At 44.7% G+C, this 16,576-nt stretch overlaps 1 protein-coding gene across 14 annotated transcripts in view; it reads right to left on the reverse strand.

Annotated features, from left to right (window-relative positions):
* LMO7 (LIM domain 7) overlaps positions 1-8,927 on the reverse strand; it is a 144,569-nt gene extending 135,642 nt beyond the window's left edge. For 7 of the 14 annotated variants that reach the window (XM_064173975.1, XM_064173852.1, XM_064173895.1 and 4 more), the window contains exon 1: positions 8,719-8,924. In XM_064173975.1, the coding sequence (XP_064030045.1) occupies positions 8,719-8,787 (69 nt within the window). In that variant the 5' untranslated portion in view covers positions 8,788-8,924. Of the gene's footprint in view, positions 1-8,718 lie in introns of all 14 variants that reach the window. The other 7 variants (XM_064173929.1, XM_064173921.1, XM_064173912.1 and 4 more) reach the window with 4 other exon arrangements.
* Positions 8,928-16,576: the final 7,649 nt, after the last annotated feature.

The following is a 16,576-nucleotide window of genomic DNA, read 5'->3' on the forward strand; positions in this document are numbered from 1 at the left end:
AAACATTCCACTGGGAAATGCAATGTCACAGTATTTTTAATGGAGCAACTAAAATCATGCAGCTGGGAGGTAAGAAAGGGAAGAGAGGAAAGAAGGACCCATAGGTAGACAAACAGATGCATTTTTCAGCCAGGTCTGACAGTAAGCTTCCATGTCACATGGTTGGTAAAGTTGATGAGACAGTGATTTTACAAATACTAAAGTGAAAAAAAAAATCAAAGTGATGCATAATAAGGCACTCAGAAATTTAGAAGCATTTGAGACAGTATTCCTCCAACTTTTTAAATGACTGAAATGAAAAACCAATGCAACCCCCCCAGATTTAAGAAGCCAGTACATTGAAAAAAAAAAGGTCATAATTCAAATACTTACAAGAGAAGAAGTTCACTCCAGTAAGAAGGAAAAAGTTATTTACAAATAATCTTAGGTGTACATTTTCTCCTCTCCAAGTTTCTCTGCTCCGTCATTTCTCCACAGCTCCCAACCCCATCCACTGACACCTACCACACAGAGCTTCCTGGAGTCATTATCAACACTCTCAAATTAGATTACAGCCCATGTCTGAAAGACCTACCCCAACGTCACCAAGCACTTCTGGATTATCAGATGCATGAAAACTAGATCATTAGTGAGCAACCCAGTCTGTGCATCTCAATGGGAATTTGGCTTCGGGAGAAAAAAAAAAAAAAAAAAAAAAAGAATCCTCAACACACAAGACTTGTAGTTGTGAGGCAATACTCTCCTGAATAATCATCCAGTCAATGTTTAGTACATCAGGGTTTTCCTTTTCCCTCCACAGCATCAGGCAAATGCCTGTAAAAGAGGTATCTATCTGTAGCCGGAGCTCAGGCCTTCATCTTCACCCAGTCCAAATAAGAGCAGCTCCACACAATCTTCTAATTGAATGCCAAGAATTAGCAATGAGGACACCCATCTGATATTTAGGAAAAAAATTACTTTACATATATAAACAAATATACATACAGACACATACAAAAAATAAGTGCAACCTTTGCAGATAGTTTCGATAGTTGATGTCGCATTGCTTCAACCCCTTCTATTTGCATAAGCACCTGCCACCAAAAGCTTGGCCCATTTTTTTTCCTCAGGATTACATTTCCCAGTGTTAACAAAAGGTACATTTTATCACTGGTACTGTTTAGGCAAAATGAAGCATATGATGACACAAGAAAGAAGGTAAGTTTTTTCCTAGACTGGAAAAGCAGCAGTGGTTTGGTCTAAACTTCACCTAACCTGAAAGGAAGAAGGATCTCAAGGCAGTGCAGCAGCTGTTCCTACAACCCTCCCACCTCTGTGGTGTCAAGCCTGGATCTTCATTTTAATTCCTCTTCTGCACAGACACTTGGACATCCAGCTTCATTTGCTTCTGTTCTTTATCACGCTGTGATTTACTAGCTGACATGGTTAGAAGGTCTTAGGTCACACTCCACAGCAAGACACAAGGGCTACTTCTGCCATAGAGGAAGTCAGCATATAAGCATATCAAACACTTTCAAACACTTAGGTCCAGAAGCTCCTGAGAAATTTCTAGTTAAAACAGCTCCAACTGTATTTCTAAGCCTTATGAAATTCATCCTGAAGAATTCATTTATGTCTAGAAGCCAGCCTCCCTAATTCAGGTGTCTAGCTTATACCTTGACTCCAGGCATCCAGCAAACGGTTCCCAAGGCACGTACAAGAGAGAATCAGGCAATGAGCAGAAGCAGATGACTTAAGAAGCCTCCAGAGAAAGAGATGGCTTGTTTAAATTTGGATGTCTGCCTCTCCATCCTTCCAGCTCAACTGCAACCCAAGAGTGAGCTACCAGCAAAAGGCGTACTATGCCAACACCCCTCCTCCCAGAAGTCATATGAATAACAGATACTACAAAACAGGCCAAGTTTTCATCATCAGATGAGCTCCAAATCAAATCACCAGTGGGTCAGACAAACCTCTGCCACCACAAAGAGACAGAAGCACAAGCCAAGCACAGGAGTTTCAATGACATGTTGCTGCGTTAACATCCCAGCACTAAGACAAAGTCACATCATTGTGAGACCTACCCCAGGAGAACAGCTTGGTCCAACCAATACTTTTTACTGTCTATGCTAACTGAATCACTTCCAATCTAGATATTTCTTCAAATCTATGTTTCATGACAAGGATTTTGACTTTTTCTGGCAAAATCAGTAATAGCTATTTCCTAAAGTTAGTATACCAAGTTTCTTTTCTAACAGTAATGACTGAAAGCTGAATCACATCCAGATACAAGTTAGGACTTTCACAAGAGCTGGTGCTAAAGGAAAGTGCCAACACACCCAAAAAGCAAGTCTCATAATCCCTTCTAAATTCATCCCAGATGTTTTGTATCACAAATGCAGAACATTGCTGAAATTGAGTTCCTCTATTCACTGCAGCACAAATGAAAGTTTTACAAGTAAATATCCAACTGGAAGCTAGCATGCTTTGAGTCAGATCCATACATCTTCCTTTTCATTGGAAAAGATAAAAAATTAGCACTATTCACAAATGCTAAATTTAAAACTGCTTGCAGAAGCTCACAGTGTGGGGAACCAAAGAACATGTTTCAAAGTAGCTTGTTCACTACAGGCCTTCGCAGTTAGATTTTCACTTACATTGACAGTATTCACATAGATGTGGAAAAAACAAACCGAATACACCAACAAAACTAAAACACTCCTGCTAAGATAACTGGGATAATGAGTTAGGTGTGTCAAGCACATCCCGGAGTAGAAGCATTTCTAGTACACTGGTTCAGAGTATGTGCTGCTTTTCACTGACCTTCTGAAGCTGGAAAGACCATTTTAAAAAATGGTAGTTAAGAGTTATGTCAGTCTTGCTAAGCCTAAAAAGCTGGGGATTTGTGTTTTGTTCTTAAACGACAACCACACCACCCCTCCCAAAATCCTCTCTCTCACACACACCCCCCCACCCTCCAGGAGAGGATAAAGGAACTTTAAAGACGAGTCCTAGGTACAAAACTCAGCTGGAATGTATCTGGCTCTCACAACACTATAAAACCCAAGGGTTTTCCAAAGCTCAGCAAGGTCACCGTCTAATGTAACACACCCAAATACTCATTAAAAACAAAAACGTGGACAAGAAAAAAAAAAAGCAGCGACAAAGAAAAGGTGCTAAAAGGGAGGCCACAGTAATGAAGGGATGGGAAGTAAACATAGAAATCACCAACTTGTCTCTTCCCCAAACTAAGGGCAGAAAAAAAGTGTACCACTTCAAATTGGAGAAGGATCAGGACACACGTCAAAAAACAACCAAACAAAAAGACAGGAGAAAAAGAACAAAAGACCATGACTAATTATAGCTAGTAACCACAAAATACAGAAGAATACAACAGTCTGGTCAGAATTGCCTGTAGATCCCTTTTAGCTGCAATGCATTTCCCCAGTACAGAAGACATGCCCATTTCTATATTTTACTCTCAAGCAAAACTTTTTTTCCTCAAACACACCACTGACACCTTCACTGAAGTCCAGAAGGAAGGGGACAAGATGAGAGAAAAAAGCTCAGCCTGATAAAACAGTATTAGTGTCACCCTGTCCCCCTAATCCATTATTGTCAGCCCTGTTAGATGACATTATGCCACAGCACTTTGATAATCTGCAGCCAGCAGAAAACAACTTCTGGGATTTAGGTTCCCATAGCATTGACTTGACAGCATGTATATTTATGTATCAATTCATATTTATACATTCAGGCTTACTCTAAGCAATAGCTTCCTGCCAAGAGCCTACACACAATAACGAAATACTGATGCATCCACCTAAAGAAAGGTTAAATATATCCCTTAGGCAGATGCAAGGCAGCACTTTGGCAGCCGTGTTGTAAGAAGCTCTGCAGAAATCAGCCCACCCAGGTTTTATGACTTGACAGAATTATTCAGTATTAGACATGGTTTAGGCAACAGAATATACAGATTCTGCCTTTTCATTCACACATTTTTCACTCTGACACCGTCTAGGACATTGACTGGCTCTACGTGCAGTGTCTAGAAATATCTTACCCAGAATAGAGAAAAATCATTTCATAATGATTAATTCAGCTAGAGTAAAGGCACCTACAAGAGGCTTTGAATGGTAAGATGGGTATTCTGTCTCTACAGTTATTCCTCCCATATGCCATGCCAGACTGTATGCATTAGATTCATGCTTGGGGGAAAAGCAAAACAAAATCGCTGAGGCAAGATCTCTATGCAAATACAGGGAAAACATCACTGCTAGACCTCTTGCTGCATTAGCAGGAGCCATGAAAATATACAGTAGAAATGCAGACTTTGAACAGCTTCAACAAATAGAAACATTTGGTGACCACATGTCAGAGATCACTCAGTGGATTTGACTGCTGCACTGCTGGTCCAAACCAAAAGATTTCAGTAAGTAGTCCTGGCTCTCCAGTTTTATCCTCAAGCTGACGACTACTACCAAGCTACTCTACAAATCTGCATTTTAAGGCTTCTGAGTAGGCAGGAGGGTGTGGGTATATGTTGGTACACACATCTGAAAACTAAAAGCCCTGGAATAATTTTCCACCACCCAAAAATGTAACAGATACTTTTAAATCACAAAACAAAGATGGTTTTGGACTCTGAAAAGCACACAATTAACATAACAATAAATGAGGGTATTATCACAAACAGCATTCAGATAAATTAGACTCTTCCCCTACCTAGTTAATGGCGATGGCAGATAAGAGGTGACAGAACAAGAGCAAAGAGACTGAAATGGTGCCAGGGCAATTTTAGGTTGGATATTAGGAAAAAGTTACTTGCTGAAAGAGCAACCAGGCAAAGGAATAGGCTGCCCAGGAAGGTGATGGAGTCATCATCCCCGCAGGTGTCAAAGAAACATGTGGACATGGCACTTCAGGACATGGCTTAACAGCCATGGCAGTCTTAGGTTGATAGCTTAGAGGTCTCTTCCAGCCAATTCTATGATTTTATGATTCTAAGCCAACTGGACTGTAGCATTCTGCTTCTGACTCTGAGGCCAATGTTCAACAGCAGTACCAGATGAAACTAGTAGCTTCCAAAACGCTTGACTTTTGACAACTCTAGATCAGTTATTAGGGGAAGCAATTCAGCTCCCAAGAGGCTCTACAATAGCTTGAAATACTAAGAGTTACTTGGTCCAGCAGTGGTTTCTCACTTCAGTGGATCTGCCAAGGTTACTCCATGTGCTTTCCTACAGCTCTGCTGCTTCACTCCAACAACTCATTCAGGCACACGCTCCCTGCCCACCCTCCCTCAGACAGGATCCGTGTACTTCACAAAGCAAAGCATGCCTTTTTTTTTGCCTCTGGGCACTCTTAACTAAAGATTTACAGACTTCATGGATCAGGTTTCAAGTTCGTTTACCAAACAATTTCAAGCCATAGACATTTATCTGAAGATAAATTAATATAAGACACAAAACAGAAACTAGAAGCTGAGACATTTTACAAGAAAAGAGCTCAGACTCTTCCTTCCTCTTGAACTCTAAGAGGGGCATGACCCCTAAAATGGTGAAGGGTGTTTTGGGGGAGAGAGAGACAATGTCTCCCCCTCTTTCACATGGACAAACTTAACTGTGGACTGTAGAGAGAAGAAGCAGACTGCCCTCCCACATCTTGAGACAGGAAAACAGACTCTGCAGTCTGGGACATTTAATAGCTAGGGGAAGAATGCTTTGGAGGAACAGCTTTTGGCTTGCTGTAGTTATAATATGGAACAGAGCACAGTAAAACAATTTTTATCCCAGCTATTTCTAGCTTTGGCAAATACAGCTTTACCTTAGAGAAACTCTTTCCAAGTTGTGGTGTTTCAATGTTTAATTCTGGTCTCGGCACACACCGAGCTGAGGTGCCAAGTAAAGGTTAAGCTGTACATGAGTTTGATAAGCTCCAGTTGTTAGAGAGCTCGCTCAGAAAGCTCCAAAAGTCCTGGATGCAAGAACCCAACATCACTAACGAGTGCTGATTCCAGACAAGGAACACCTTAGAAGAGATTGAGTATGGAAAATGTGTAGTCTTTACCTAAAAGAAGTGGATGTCCAGGACACTGTTAGAGACACTGTCAGTCTCTCAGACTGTCTAACCATCTCCAGCTAGAGTAACCAATACCAAGACAAGCAATACTATCTCTCCTCCCAGTTAATCACTGCACTCAAAACACAAGAGGTTAGACTTACAACTTCAAGAGAACTTTACATTGTAAAGACTACAGATCTGCCTCGTCTGCATTATCATAAACTATGTCTCAACACGAATCCAAATTAAAGAACAAAGTCTTCATTAGCTAACACCAGATATCAGATGCATTTTTTGCTGTTATTACTCTTAATGAAGTAGTTGGGGGTTTGGCTGAGGGTTTTTTATAGAACTAGGATCAAATGTTTCATCTCCCACCAGCCAGTGGCTGCCATTCAACATGGCGTCTCCACCCTGGAAAAGGAAGGACCTGACCTTGATGCAATTGTCTCTCACCAAAAACTTAAAGAAGAGGTGAGGTGACTTTTTTCCCCCCCTCTGTTATTATTTTTTGGGTGGCTTTTATACATACTTCCCTTCCCCCCAAGATCTGACAAGCACAGCTGCTCCTTTCTGTTACAAACAGCCCTCAACTTCAAAGTTTGAGCTTAGGTCTTCCAAGCTGTCTTAAAATCTGAGTCCTAAAAACTCTGTATTGAATTACACAAATATGCTAACATAGATTTTGTTAGTGAAGGGTAATAGTTACAGTTTACAAAGAGCCCTTTGCTTGTTCTTTCAAATATGTAGTAGCTAGTGTTTGTATGCTTTCATCTTCCTCTAATGTTAGGGGGAATCTGGCACACTGAACCTTACCAAAACATAAGAACTTCAAATCCACAAATATTTGGAACTCTGCCTCATCTTCAAAACTAACTGCTTAATCATTAGGATTCACCAAGATTCAATCACATATACAACACTGCACTTCACCAAGACTCACAAAGCCTTGGGACACATCTCATTCCTCTAAAAATACCTTTTCTCCTAGAGGAACGGAAATGGTTTGTCTCAGCTTTTTAATCCATCTGGATTGAAAGAGCAGAGAAACACAACAGACTCCCTGAAATACAAACCTCTTTCAATAGGGAATTAAATGTTTACATTTTCTTTCAACATTATGGCATCTTTTGCATCCTGTTTATCAATACCTTCAGATTTTTAAGTTACTTAATTTACAACAGAACATTTCTTAATTTATAAGCTATTTTAAAATTAAAACATCTTTCATGTATCAGAAACAATGTACAGCCACACAAATGAGATGAGCAGGGAGGAAGCTGGACATATGTTTTTCCTCTACACAAACAGTACACACTTTACAGTCGTATCACTTTGCTAGCGCTCCCATGTGCTACTGGCAGGCAAAGGTGGAACCATGAGCAGGAACGGTACACCAGTCAGCAGCAAATAAAAACTAGTAATAACTGAAACAAATCCCCAGGTCCTTAAAATAGATTTTTTTGAAAGATGACATTTGATCACCTTAATCATTTGAAGTAAGCTACTCCACTGTAAAGGAAGCAATGCAAGAAAAGTAACACATACACAAAAGAAGAATGCTTTAATTAAACTCACTGACACTTGGGAAAGCCAAGACTGCTTTAATTACTTATATTCACTGATAAACACAAAACTAACACTTGTGGAAGTCATGGGCAATACCCTCGCCTACGGTGCTCTCGGTTCTACGGTCTCAACAGATTTTAAGCACTAGATGTCATCGTTTTACGGAAGAAACAAGCGTGGAGTAGGAACCTGACTAGTTTAGAAAGACAGGGATTAAAAAGCAACAAACACCCTGCTTTGAATATTGACTCATTTAAAAGTCACTGGCACAGCATTTCTGACAATAGAAGTTTCATCTCGAGTGAATGAATACAAAGAAATAACTTAATACGTTAAATAACATATAAACCATCACACGAAACCCTTCTCGAAACGCACACAGTGACTCCAAGTGAGGCTGCTAAGCACGTCCAACACTTCGTGCAACACCTTCCACAGCAGCAGCCTGGTTTACCCGGCCGCACGCTAGCCTGAACGTGCACACACACAGAGGCTCAGGTACGCCTACGAGCCGCCTCCTTTCCCCCAATTCATTATTATCACATACAGCACCAGTGCGACTTGGAGCAAGGACATAGAAGCACAGATGTTGACGTCAGGCGTTATGTGTAGTCAGACACTCATGTTTAAATATAGGAGAGAAGAAAATTACTCTAATTTCAGTGTTACTCTCCCTCCTGAACTCTGAGACAGGAAGAAGATTGCCTTTAATTCAGACTGTCTCAGAGCAAGAGCTAGAAACTTACAAGACGACCAGAAGTTATAAGCCTTAATGACAGGAGGGTAGCCAGTCCAACCTTTAATTTGGATTTTGGGGGTGGGGGGGTGGGTGTGGGCGATACCGCACAGCCAGATCCCTGCGAGCCTTCACGATACTTTCTAAAAATAGCAGCCCGCTGCTGCCGACAATGAAACAAAGTTTGGAAGCGGCATCTCTGCAGCTCCTGCCCTGCGACAGGGGCAGACCCACAGCAACGTCCTCCTGCCTCGACGAGACGCCAGAGCGGGACGGGGGTCCCGGGCAGACGGATAGTCCGCCCCCCCCGGCAGGGAGGGGACGAGAGGCGACAAGAGGATGATATACAAAACGACCAGGAGACGCCTCACCTCTACCCATCGCTGAGCTTCGGCGAACGCCGCCTGGCAGTCGCACTCCACGTCCTCTCTCCTCTCCATGGTCGTCTGTAAGCGATCGAAGAGGGGTCGCGGGCGAGCAGCCGGTTCTGCACGGAGTGGGGGTACGAAGAGCACCCGCAGTCATTCAGCTGCCGCCTTTTAACACTCCCCTTACCGTCTCCTCCCCCTCCACCGCCTCCCCGCGGAGCTCCCCCTCCTGGGAGCTCGCTAGCATTCGGCGACCGCAAGAATTTGAAGGAGTCGTTAGTTGCAAAGCAGTACTGCCGGCCCCCGCGGGGAGGGGGGTAGCCGGACGCACGGGAGGGGCCGCAGCCCCCCGCGGCAGCGGCGGCTCCGTCCCGCCGGGCCGCGTCGCCCCTCGCCCTCCCGGCCGGTGGGGGCCGCCCTCGGCGGCCCCCGCCTCGGCACATACCAGGCATAACTGTGGAACAATCGCACCTTTGAGGGCCGGCCACCTCCGCCCCGGCCCCCGTCACCTGCCGCCCCGCCCCCGGCCCGCCGGGACTACGCCGCGGTCGCCGCCACCTCTCTCTCTCTAGCAGGGCGGCGGTAACCGTCGTCCCGGGCCGAGTCCCACAGCGCTTCAACAGCAGGTCCTCCCTAGCAGCCATCGACTGCGACATGATCTGCGGTGCAGGAAAAGTCTCCACGCTTTTCTGCAGCATTGTCCCGCTCAGGGCACCTAAGTAGGGGCTTTTTCTACTGCTTTGGAAGCCATGAGAAGTCCACCCAGTTTCAAACTCTTTTCACACAGAATAGCAGAGATGCGAGGGGCAGAACTGGAACCGCACAGCTCAGCAGCGTCCGTGCTTCCCTCCAGTCCTTAGCACGGTTTGCCTCAAGTCTGAGGCAGTAACCCTGTTCGTGCCCACTGCCCAGTTTCACTCGTGCTTGTTTTGCCCACGATGCAGCGCAACGGATCCTTTGTGACCTCTCCCCTCCTCAGGCCAGCCCGTGCTCCTGCTCAGAACTAAAGCCCCCTCTCACTAAAGCCGTTTTCGGCTCGGGCTTCTCCTGAGAGTGCCTGGTCACCGTGATGGGCTGCTACCCCGGCGGCGAGCACAAGCACTGCGCGGGTTGGGATCATGGATTTCTCCACTCTGACCTCGGCACTCCGGCTGGCGCTTGTTAGCTAGCTAAACACAGCAAAACCATTCCTGGCAGTGGAGGAGTGGACACGCACCAAACAGAATGGAATTTAATAAAATACCAGGGGGAAAAGGTAGTTTGTGGACGAAATATGAGGAGAAACGTCTTTACAGTGAAGATGACAGAGCACTGGAGCAGGCTGCCCAGAGAGGCTGTGGAGTCTCCGTCTCTGGAGACTCAAAACCCACCTGGAAGTGTTCCTGTGCAAGCTACCCTAAGTGATCCTGCCTTGGCAGGGAGGTTGGACTCGATTTCTGGAGGTTCCTTCCGTCCCCTGAAGTTCTCTGATTCTGTGTTCTTTTTGTGTTGCCAGCTTAGGAGACCACATACATTTCTGCACCAAAGAAAAGCCAAGAAGCGCAGCCTAAAGTAACCTTGGGTAGTTACAATGCTGAAATACATGTCCTTAGGGTAGAACTGAACATGCTAAGCAGAGCACCTCCCCCAGATGTTTTCATTTGATTGCATACAGCTGCATGTTGTGGGATGGAGAAGGAAATATGACTAACCAATCAAGAGTCTGGTACCACTACAAATAGTATATATGTTGAAATGATGGGGCTAAGGGGAAGGGGGCTGGCTGTTGTTAGATGCCAGGCACGCTGTTCAGCAGAACAGCAGTAAAGACAGGTATCTCAACACGAGGTGTGGACTGGCTTTTTGCACACCAACTGAAGAACCCTTATTAAGGCTGAATAAGCTTCACAGCAGATTTTTGACGTTTATGTAAGTTACTAATGTATAGAAATGATGCAGTTCCTTACAGTGGTGCAATTTGAAACATTTATGCTACAGAGCCACTGATGAAAAGATAATCAACACTCTAATTCTGAAACATTTCCCTACTCCTTTTTCCTGCTCCAAGCCAGATCAGACAACAAGACCAAATACAAATGAAGGATCTTCATTTTTCTTGAGTGGGAAACTTAAGCATCAGAAAACAACCCTCTTGTTTATTTAACATTGAGGACTACAGAGGCTAAAACCAAGTCTAAATAAAGCATGTATGTGCTGCTGCTGGCCGATATCAACTTGTGCAAGCCATTATTCCTAAATGTTTTTCTGTAGAACTACTGCAGCCTTTCCCAGATTTTTAGGGTCTGTCTTTTCACTTCAAATAAAGATATGCTTGTTCCTAAAGAGGAAAAAATAAATACAAATGCTATAAAAGTTAGATTTTTTTCCCCTCAAATAAATTTTATCATAGAATCATAGAATCAACCAGGTTGGAAGAGACCTCCAAGATCATCGAGTCCAACCTATCACCCAGCCCTAGCCAGTCAACTAGACCATGTCACTGAGTGCCTCATCCAGTCTTTTCTTGAAGACCCCCAGGGACGGTGCCTCCACCACCTCCCTGGGCAGCCCATTCCAATGGGAAATCACTCTCTCTGTGAAAAACTTCTTCCTAACATCCAGCCTATACCTACCCTGGCACAACTTGAGACTGTGTCCCCTTGTTCTATTGCTGGTTACCTGGGAGAAGAGGCCAACCCCCACCTGGCTACAATGTCCCTTCAGGTAGTTGTAGACAGTAATAAGATCACCCCTGAGCCTCCTCTTCTCCAGGCTAAACAGGCCCAGCTCCCTCAACCTCTCCTCATAGGATTTGTGTTCCAGGCCCCTCACCAGCTTCGTTGCCCTTCTCTGGACATGTTCCAGTACCTCAACATCTTTCTTGAATTGAGGGGCCCAGAACTGGACACAGTACTCAAGGTGTGGCCTGACCAGTGCTGAGTACAGGGGAAGAATAACCTCCCTTGTCCTACTGGCCACCACTGTTCCTGATGCAGGCCAGGATGCCATTGGCTCTCTTGGCCACCTGGGCACACTGCTGGCTCATCTTCAGCTTACTATCTATCAGTACCCCCAGGTCCCTTTCCTCCTGGCTGCTCTCCAGCCACTCAGTCCCCAGCCTATAGCGCTGCTTGGGGTTATTGTGGCCGAAGTGCAGAACCCTGCACTTGGCCTTGTTAAATCTCATCCCATTGGCCTCTGCCCACCCATCCAGCCTGTCCAGGTCCCTCTGCAGGGCTCTCCTACCTTCCAACAGATCAACACCTGCTCCTAGCTTGGTGTCATCTGCAAACTTACTGATGCTGGACTCAATGCCCTCGTCCAGATCATCAATAAAGATATTGAACAGGACTGGGCCCAGCACTGATCCTTGGGGAACACCACTAGTGACTGGCTGCCAACTGGATGTGGCACCATTCACCACCACTCTCTGAGCTCTGCCATCCAGCCAGTTCATGATCCAGCACAGAGTGAATCTGTCCAAACCATGAGCTGCCAGCTTGGCTAGGAGCTTCTTGTGGCAGACAGTGTCAAAGCCTTTGCTGAAGTCCAAGTAGACTACATCCACAGCCTGCCCCACATTCACCAGGCGGTAACCTGATCATAAAAGGAGATCAGGTTGGTGAGGCAGGACCTGCCCTTCCTAAACCCATGCTGGCTGGGCCTGATCCCTTGGCTATCCTGTAGGTGCTTTGTGATGGCACCCAAGATGACCTGTTCCATGACCTTGCCTGGCACTGAGGTCAGGCTCACAGGTCTGTAGTTTTCTGGCTCCTCCTTACGACCCTTCTTGTGTATGGGAATCACATTGGCCAGCTTCCAGTCTTCAGGGACCTCTCCAGTGAGCCAGGACTGCTGATAAATAATGGAGAGTGGCTTGGCCAGCTCAGCTGCCAGCTCTCTCAGCACCCTAAGGTGGATCCCATCCGGTCCCATGGACTTGTGAGGATCCAAGTGACTTAGCAGATCCCTTACTGCTTCCTCATGGATTAGAGGGGGACTGTACTGGTCCCTGACTCCATCCACCGCTTCAGGAGTCCAGCTGTCCTGGAGACAACCTGTCCCACTAGTGAAGATTGAGGCAAAGAAGGTGTTAAGCACCTCTGCCTTTTCCTCATCCTTTGTCACTCTATTCCCCTCTCTATCTAACAAGGACTGGAGGTTGTCCTTGGCCCTTCTCTTGCCATTCATATATTTAAAGAAACACTTTTTATTTTCCTTGGCAGCCGTGGCCAGCCTGAGCTCCAAGTGGGCTTTTGCCTCTCTAATTTTTCCTCTACAAGACCTAGCAACCTCCTTGAACTTCTCCTGGGACACCTCCCCTCTTTTCCAAAGGTGATACACTCTCTTTTTAATCTTTAATTCCTTCAGCAGCTCCCTGCCTATCCAGCCTGGCTGCCTCCCTCGTCGGCTCATCTTCCGGCTCAGTGGCACTGCCTGCTCCTGTGCCTGCAGGAGTTCTTTCTTGAAGTAGGTCCAACCTTCCTGGACCCCTTTGTTTCTAAGGGCTATTTCCCAAGGAACTTTCTGAATTAGTTCCTTAAATAGGCTGAAGTCTGCCCTTCAGAAGTCCAGCGTGGAGGTTCTGTTGATGCCCCTCCTGGTTTCTCCACGTATTGAAAACTCTATAATTTCATGGTCACTGGACCCCAGGCAGCCTCCAACCACCACATCCCCTACCAGCCCCTCTCTGTGAGCAGCAGGTCAAGCAGGGCTGCCCCCCTGGTAGGCTCACGTAACAGCTGGGATAGGAAGTTGTCTTCCACACATTGCAGAAACCTTCTAGACTGCTTCTTCTCTGCAGTGTTTAAGTCCCAGCAGATGTCTGGTAGGTTAAAGTCGCCCACCAGAACAAGGGCAGGTGATCTTGAGGCAGCCTCCAGTTGCTTAAAGAGTAATAAATCAACCTCTTCTTCCTGGTTGGGTGGTCTGTAACAGACTCCAACCAGGATATCAGCCTTGTTGGCCTTCGCCTTAAGTCTCACCCATAATGACTCAACTTGATCATCTTTGATTTCTACCTCCACGACATCCAGAGCATCCCTAATATACAGAGCCACTCCCCCGCCCTTTCTCCCTTGCCTGTCTCTCCTGAAGAGTCTGTAGCCATTGATTACAGCACACCAATCATGTGAGCTATCCCACCACGTTTCAGTGATGGCGACAATATCATAATTTCCCTCCAGCACCAGAGCTTCCAGCTCCTCTTGTTTGTTACCCATACTGCGTGCATTAGTGTACATGCACTTCAGCTGGGCTGCTGCTTTTACTCCTAGCTCTAGCCTACCATCCTCAATTCCCTTTGGTTTATCTCTGGTGCTGTCATGTTTAACCCCCTCCCCCTTCCATTCTAGTTTAAAGCCCTCTCAACAAGCCCAGCCAGCTTATGTGCCAGGGTCCTTCTCCCCTTCTGTGATAGTTGTGTCCTATCTGCTGATTGCAGACCTGTGGCAAGATGAAGTTCCCCAATATCAAAGAATCCAAAGTTATGTTGGATGCACCAACCTCTGAGCCACTTGTTCATCAAATATGCTTTCCTATTCTTCTCTGTATTCCAGCCTGTGACTAAGGGTATAGATGAAAAGATTACCTGTGCCCCTGCTCCCTCAACTGCTTTCCCCAGTGTCTTAAAGTCCCTTTTGATAGCTTTTAGCCCTCTGTTATTAATCTCATCATTCCCTGCCTGTATAACTAATAAGGGATAGTAATCAGAGAGCTGCACTACAGTAGGCAGCCTCCTGGTAACATCCCTGACCCGGGCTCCAGGGAGGCAGCAGAGCTCCCTGTGGAAGGGGTCTGGCCGGCATATGGGGCCCTCTGTTCCCTGCAGAAGGGAATCACCAATAACAATTACCCTCCTCTTTTTCTTCTGGGTACTTGTTCTGATGCGAGGGGGCAACTGAGTTGCCCTCCCAGCTGGTGATGCTTCTGCCTGCTCCAGGATCACCTCATCCTCAACCTCTAGTGCCCTATATCTGTTATGTAAGGGCAGCTGGGGATGTGAAGATGGCTGGAAGGGTTTCTGAAGAGGTCATGTTTAAAAAAAAGCTCCCAAGTTTTCAATGATTTCCATCCCTTCTATTTCACTTAATGGCAAATAAAGTTTTCTTATAAATCAAGTGTTTAATGTTTTATATTACTAAATTATTCAAATAATTTTATCTGAGTCATCAAGTAACTTGATTAAGTCCTCAGTATGCTGTATGGGTCACAGCAACTTTGAAGTCAGTTACTCACGAACTAAAAACGAAGTTACAACAGGCAAATGTCTTCCTCCAGGTAAATTTTAAATCAACTTTCACAGGTAATTTATCCATGTAGCCTGAACAACCAAAATAGCTTAATATTCTGTTGTGCTAACAAGGTACATCACCAGACCTAGATCACAATATCACTGCCAATTGATGGTGTCAGAAGTAACAAACACAATACTGATCTACTTGGAAAAAAAATAAACCCTTTCCAAAGTGTGTGCTCATAGGGGTAAGTAAAGCAATGGTTTACGTCATATTCTTTTCACAGAGAGTTCTACAAATATTTAATACAATGATATTTTCTACCAAGGCAAGCTTCTTCCTTTAAGGAAATACCCATGATTGTTTTCTAAATGTGGGCTGTCAAGTGTTTATTTTCTAAAACTTATATTTCAATGTCAGAAAAACTTACTTCTCTTTCTGTGCTTAACTAATCATGCAGCCATGATTGAAGGGGCACTGTACTAGTTAAATTCAGTTTCTCAAATAAATGCTTGTAATAACATGGGCAAATTTACACCAATACGGTTATAAAGAGCTTCAACAATCTTCAGCGCTTAATAGCACACCAGGTCCACTCAGCTAAAATCAATATAAGCCTTGAGCATGCATCATCTCTCCACTCCTACATGCACCATTTCTGTAAGATGATGCGTACAGCCAGTACAGAACGCAGAAGCAGAACAGGGCTTTTCTGGCAATTGCTAGTGCTGCCTGCCTGTGGCCAAACCATGCTCCACAAAAAGGTGGCAAGGCTCTGACAAGGCTGCAGAAATCAGGAACTACAGCATTATTCTCACATGAAGCTTGAGCTAGTATGCAGAGATTGTACAAATACAGCAATATCTGCACGGGCATTGCAGAGCCAAAAGCATCCTGTGGTCTGAAAGGTTTACCAGACCTTACTGGACTGTACAAGCCAGTCAAATGTTTGTTACCTCACTTCTGTAATCCAAATGACACAGGTTCTGTCAATGCCAAAGATATTCCAACATGTTGCAGATTCCTTTGCTTCTTGTGCTTTTCAATATGGTAACCAATGCCTGTGCCAAAGCTGTTACACCACGCATGTTAGGCAAGATAGCATTTATGAAGTCCAGTCTTACAAGATTTGACTTTTGCAAGGCAATGTGCAGTGAGCAAATACAGCAGTGAGCAATCCAGCAGTATTTGCTCACTGCACAGAGCCTTGCAAAAGTGAATTCTTGTAAGACCATAAGACTGCAGGACAAGCAACTTGAAAAACACTGAGAAAACATCCTACAAATACTACAAAATTGTATTTCTAAGTTTTTACTCGAGATTCAAAATTTATTTTTCCTGTGTAACCATGAAAAAAAAAAAAATCTCACCCTTTACTTTCTAACCTTGATTTTGTCATTAATTCACTCAATTCTCATACTCAAGGGCCAGTTCTCAAGTGATTTTGCAATAAATAATTGCACAACAGAGCCCCTCCATTTACTACCTAAAATTACCCAACTCTTCTGAATACTGAAAAGCATACACGGTAGGATTATTTCCCTAAAGCAGTCAACTGGTTTAACAGCTTTGAACTTAACTTCCTCTTTCCTCCCCCTCCTTTTTACTGTAAAAGTACCTTATCTGTATTAACTGTGACTTACAAT

Source organism: Pogoniulus pusillus, chromosome 3, assembly GCF_015220805.1.
Source record: "Pogoniulus pusillus isolate bPogPus1 chromosome 3, bPogPus1.pri, whole genome shotgun sequence".
In the NCBI taxonomy this organism is placed as follows: Eukaryota; Metazoa; Chordata; class Aves; order Piciformes; family Lybiidae; genus Pogoniulus; species Pogoniulus pusillus.